Source organism: Berghia stephanieae, chromosome 6, assembly GCF_034508935.2.
Source record: "Berghia stephanieae isolate SIO BIC M18660-M18661 chromosome 6, UCSD_Bste_1.3, whole genome shotgun sequence".
NCBI classification, from domain to species: domain Eukaryota; kingdom Metazoa; phylum Mollusca; class Gastropoda; order Nudibranchia; family Aeolidiidae; genus Berghia; species Berghia stephanieae.
Genome location: NC_088365.1, coordinates 60,583,591 through 60,589,872, shown reverse-complemented (window position 1 = coordinate 60,589,872; position 6,282 = coordinate 60,583,591). Strand labels below are relative to the sequence as shown.

The following is a 6,282-nucleotide window of genomic DNA, read 5'->3' as shown; positions in this document are numbered from 1 at the left end:
CACCTCATCATCAACATCATCATCATCATAATAATAATCATCATCATCATCATCATCATTATCATGATCATCACTACCACTACCACCACCACCACCACCACGACCTCGTCATCATCATCCTGATCATAATAATAATAATAATAATAATAATAATAATAATAATAATAATAATAATAATAATAATAATAATAATAATAATTGAGCTTTTATATAGCGCAATATCCACTAAATGTGCTCAAAGCGCTTTACAAGGGGTCCCTGGTCAACAGCAACATTTAAGATGTTGGACGGGACATGCCGCCTGTTAGGCGATATTACAATTTTCGGACAAAGACAACGCCGTTAACGGCCAGGTACTCATTTTACACCTGAGTATGGTGAGAGAATGTGAGTAAAGAGTCTTTTCCAAGGACTCAACTATGCACCGAGCGAGGCTCGAACCCAGGACCTTCCTATCCGAAAGCGAGTGTCATACCACTAGACCACATAGCCGCATCATCATCATCACTACCACGATCACCACCACCACCTCATCATCATCACTACCATCATCACAACCATTATCACCACAATCACCTCATCATCATAACCATATAATCTTCACCACCACCACCACCACCATCTACATCACGATGACGACCTACACAACACCAACAACTAACACCCGCACCATCTCCACTCCCTCACCCCCCCCCCCCCCTTCTCCCTCCAGTCCGATAATAAAGCTCTACAATCGGTCTCTACGGTTCCTATAACATAAAGTCACATTTTTAACAATGATAATTATTTAAGCGAAAATAATTAACGGCTTACACGGGCTAAAAATGAAATATTATTTTTAAAGCGCCGAATTGTCAACAAATATTTCATGGATTACGCCCCTTTGTTTTAATTTGGCTCGGCGGATTTGTGTCTCCCTGGAATTTCTCAATGTGGTTCTATATCAATATCGATTAATAGTGGTCTCAAGTTATTTTGTACCAAATTTGGTGCTTTATCACTAATTTTCACAATTTTACCCCAATTCCCCTAGCTACTGGTGGACAGAAAACATAACTGTGTATTCAGTCAACTGTTGGACGGAAAACACAGTTCGTCCTATTTATGGTCACTCAAAAGTTCACATCGAGAAAAAGAAACAGACGGATGTGACGGAGTTAGGAATCTCGAATCTCGAGTTTCTTCCCCTGCCTACTGCCTTCATCTTTTTCAGATTTCAAGGAATGATTTGTGACTGTGTATTTTGTTTTAGGATCCTTTGTTTTATTCAAAAGCAGTTGGTCTTTTACAAACATTAAGATATAAACAATTGTCTACTAAACGTTCCATGACATCACAAAAATGCCGAGGTATGTATTATCGTTACAAGAAGCCTTATTATTTAGTTAGACACCATTTCCTCCTCCTCCTTTAGACGTCTATACACATATAAAACAATACAGACGACACGGACAGACAACTTCAAAGTCATAAACATCGAGTCAGAATGGACAGTTGACAGTTCCACTGCCAATGAACTGTCAGTTTATTGGTGGTCAGTGGTAGAGATTGGTGATCGCCGTAAATTTAGGAAATTGGGGAGGCCTTCCGAAAGCTCCTACATCCCCAGTATTTTTTTTAAATATATAAATATAATGTTATAGTAAGGGGGTTGGGAGGGGGAAAGCTTTTTTTTAAAAAAAGTCTCCCCCCTCCCAACCCCCTACTAGAACATTATAAAAAAAGTTTCCCCCCTCCCAAACCCCTAGTACTAGAACATTATAAAAAAAAAGAATGCTGGGGATGTAAGAGCTTTAGGAAGGCCTCCCGGAAATTGAAAAATGGGGTCCCTCAGGGATCTGTTTGGCGCTAATGTTCAATGTTGTTTAATGTCTACATTAGACTCTATGGAAAGGAACATGCCGACCACTTCCTCATGCCCTGAGGACTGCTGAGGCTGGGATATGCGGACGACTGGGCACTCATTACTCAAAGTAAAGTGCTGACCGGTCTCGAGACCGTACTCAGTGAGGCCGTGACCAGACTCAAACCCTACTTCGACAAGTGGTACCTGAAGACGAACACTTCGAAAGCCGTGACCACTACATTTCTGTTCATTTCACCTGCAGTGGCTGGCACACCCATGAACTGAATGTTCTTGTCGGGGACCAGCTACTCCCATAAGAGCTGCATCCAAAGTACCTGGAGGTGACGCTGGACCGCAGCCTTACCTATCAGGTGCACTTCGAAGGAGTTGCCCGGAAGATAGAGAAACACAATTTAAACTCCTTAAAAAGTCGATGCTCTTAGTGGCAACAACGCCTCTAAGAGAATGGGGCCTGATAATGGCAGCAATTCAGCCCCCGATGACCGGCGGGATACGATTACAAAGAACTGGCTTAATAAGATCAATGAGAGAGGGAATGGGTATACCTCTCTCAAGCGCATTATGGACGGTGCCCCTGTTTCGAGCCGAAAAAATCCTGGCAAACCCCTGTACATAGATTCCCTGACTTTGGGCAGAGATGCATATACGAGACGGAAGTCAGTTTGGACGAATTTAATCCCTCAAGAGGGCAGGGACATAGACTCCTCGAAACTGGAGAAGTTGCCAGGTTTCTCTACCAGCAAGAAGAGGCACTGGGTGGTAGCAAATCAGCTTCGGTCGAGAACCTGCTTAATGGCAAAATCACTTCATCAGTGGGGACTTTCCATCTGTCCAATATGTACCCGGGTGGTAATGTACCCAAATCTGCAGAGCACCTAGTTGAATGGTGCGGTGTGATGAAGCTTCCAGGTGGGTTTGTGACGGTGCACGAGTGTGGTAAAGAATTTGCTGATTGGGTCGATCGTCATAACATAGTAGTGTGAGCACCATTAGAAGCTGCTGCTATCTTTCAGAAACATGTGCAATGGATGGGATGGCAGGGATTAGATTTTGATTTAAATGTGGGTTCCCCCGGCCCACCGGAGTGTTGTGTTAGATCTAATGTTACCGACTAAGTTACTGGTAGTACTAGTAGGTCGTGCTAAGTAGGTACCTACTCAGAAATCTTTGCCCTGATTGCACCGATTTTCATAAGTTTACTGTTGAAATCGCTTTTATATTTTGATAATAATTCTGATAATTAATAAGAATAAACATGATAAACGAATGCTGATGAAATGACAAATTAATGAAAGAAAATAAAATAATAAGTCTGCGTAACCTGCAAGTATGATTCTATATAACCTATAAAGTATTACAAACTGCAGTAGTAGTAGTAGTGGTGGTGGTAGTAGTAGTGGTGGTGGTAGTAGTAGTGGTGGTGGTAGTAGTAGTGGTGGTGGTAGTAGTAGTAGTAGTAGTAGTGGTGGTGGTAGTAGTAGTGGTGGTGGTGGTAGTAGTAGTAGTAGTAGTAGTAGTAGTAGTAGTAGTAGTAGTAGTAGTAGTAGTAGTAGTAGTAGTAGTACTAATAGTAGTAGCAGTAGTAGAAGTAGTAGTAGTAGTAGTAGTAGTAGTAGTAGTAGTAGTAGTAGTAGAACATCCTACATTATAGATAAATCATCATGCACTTATTGAAACTATCAAATCAATACCAGTTTTTGTGATTTTTTCTGTACCACAATAGCATTCAGTTCGATATTCAACAGGAGACAAGAAAGTTTAATTAAGTGTTAAGAACACAGTAAAGAAAAGCCTCTTTTTAATTTCATTCACTTTGAAAAGCTATTTGTTAGTTGTTTTTCTTTAATTATAAATGTTTTTAAAAACTTTTTCAGTGAATCTGCTTGGGACAGGAAAACCAGCATCATCCTGAAGGATTTAATTTATCACGATTTTATTCATTTCGTCTATCCCGATAATGTTCTCTCATTATTTGTTTCCAAGATGCATGTGACAAAGGTGTTATGTGACATAGATATAGTAAGTTTTGCATAATTTAGTTGTTTTTTTTTTTTGTTTTTTTTCTTCTCATCTTCTCCTCTTTCTTATAACAGTATAATGGCGATATGAACAAAGTGTTAAAAAGTCAAATTAAAGTTAAACAAAATTGCTTGCTACCCTTTGGATAGGACACTAGTCTCATATGTAAAGTACTTTCCACCAGATCTAATAGACTCAGCTACCCAATCACTCCTGGATGGACAGGCAGATCAGAAAAGAAACTCCAAGAAAAAACTCGAATGCACCGGAGATCAAACTTGGCCTCTTTGTGTGTGAAGCGAGTGTTCTACCAACTTTTAAAACTCTGTGGAATAGTGAGGTGTGAGCTATACTTTACTCACTTGCAGATAATTTTGATGGGTTCTGTTAACTCTGTTTGTCAATCTTTTGTATGTAAAAATATGGTATTTTCTTCTTTTTAGTTGGGAGAGGAGGGGGGGGGGGGGGGGGGGTGAGTGGATTTCTGTAATTTTCGAAAAATTGAGTGTTCCTATAAAAAGTGCCTTTTAAAGATTTTATTTTTTCATTGTCCTTTTCTTTTTTTTTTTGTTTTCTTTTTTTTGCGATTTTGTAGTTGGTGTAATTCTCAATTAATTGGAAAATTGGGCATGCTTATAAGTTAGAGTGCGGGTCCCAATAGCTCAGTTGGTAGAGCACTCGCTTCACATGCAAAGGGACTGAGATCGATCCTGGGTGCAGTCGAAATTTTATTCTGAACCCCCCCGTCCACCCAGCAGTGAATGGGTAGCTGAGACTGTTAAATTTGGTGGAAAGTATTTTGCGATAGACAAGGGTCCTATCGAAAGGATAGCAAGCAATTGCAATTGTTCGTTTCACGCTTTTGAAACGCTTTTTATAAACTCCTGCTCCATGGACCGAATGGCTCTGAAGGACTACTTTTTTTGTCCTTTTTGGTGAGTGTTCCTAGGAAGGGGTAAATTTATATAAAAATTCAATTTTGCTCTCCAAGCATGCTTATAACGGAGTGTTTATAAATGAAGACCACTGCATCAAAATGAGAAAAAAGATGAAAAAATTGGGTAAAATTAATTGCCGCATAAGACAGTACAGTCATGCTATAGCCATAAACATATAGGAAGTGAGGGAGATTTTAGATAATTACATGTTGTTCAACCCCTTCCCCCCTTCTACCACTGTCTCAGGTGATGAATGCAGTCCCAGATCTGGAACAAGTCCTGACTTTAACGGGTTTGCCCGAATCTACCTGGCTAAAAAAAAATGGGTGGGGGGAGGGGAAAATGTATAAAATTCTTTTCTGTATTGAAGGAGGTTCCAACACTCTGGTCTAGTTAAGTTGTATATTATATTCAGTTTTTGACCTTAGGTCTTGGGTTAGAGTTCTACTGCGGAGGTGTAAAGTTGAGTGTATCAAATCTGGCTTGTTAAAGCATTGTCTCTGTTGAAAAAAAAATTTCAGCAGCACCTGGCAAGTATCTTGTCTTACACGTTAAATGTTCCTGTTGACTTGGGATTCCTTGTGAAAACCTTTGAGCTTTTTTGTCTGCTTGTTTTTTTTTTCCCAGCATTGTCCTCTCTTTACAATAAATGTTTCAATGTAAATATCAATTCTTTTCATTTATCCACCCCCCCCCCCCCTTCCCCCTCTTTCCCATTTTCATTATAGTCGCGTATCAGAGCAAAAATGAGCACTGATGGGCCATTAGTTGCCTCAGGCTTTTTATTGGACTGTCTCAGTCTTTACTTTCCTAACTGGTTCGATGTCTTGCAAGACGTGCTGAGGGATCCAAGTGTTCGGCAGAATGATTTAGCCGACGGATTTGATAAATACCTTGGTAATGCTGGAGATGCTAATATGTTATTGATTGAACAATTTAATTTTAATGATTTTATTTTTAAACATTTTTTTTTTTGCTCAAGCTATATCTAATGCATTGTAAAATTGGACACATGATATTGCATTGTGTATTTTGATTAGGCTCTCTCAAACCACTGAAGAGATAGAGCAATCAAATTTTTCAAATCGCATTCTGTATTGTAGAGGAACGTGTTTATACCTCATAATATTCAATTTTTAGCATTTTGTTTTCTCAGCCATAGGGTTTGAGATCAAGCCGTTTATTTGGAATCAGAATAATCAATTAGTGATATTCCAGTTTGATAACGCCTCAGTACATACAGCATACAGCTCGACAAATATCTGCTTTCCTAAAAGATTCAAATGTAAGGGTGAGGAACCCAGGGCCAACTGTGTCTCCTGACATGAATCCTATTGGAACATGAGATTTTGTGGGGGAAAAAAAAAGCTTTAAAAAACAATTTGGACTGATATACAAGCAGAAACAGTCAATCAGCTACCTTCAATGAGGCAAAGGTGTGTGGCATTGATCAATTCT

At 39.5% G+C, this 6,282-nt stretch overlaps 1 protein-coding gene across 1 annotated transcript in view; it reads left to right on the top strand.

The window, feature by feature from the left end:
• Positions 1-890: 890 nt before the first annotated feature.
• LOC144975368 (uncharacterized) overlaps positions 891-6,282 on the top strand; it is a 37,902-nt gene continuing 32,510 nt past the window's right edge. The window contains exons 1-3 of the mRNA XM_078919373.1: positions 891-1,349; positions 3,742-3,886; positions 5,553-5,721. Coding sequence (XP_078775499.1) covers positions 1,342-1,349; positions 3,742-3,886; positions 5,553-5,721 — 322 coding nt within the window. The 5' untranslated portion in view covers positions 891-1,341. The remainder of the gene's footprint in view (positions 1,350-3,741; positions 3,887-5,552; positions 5,722-6,282) is intronic.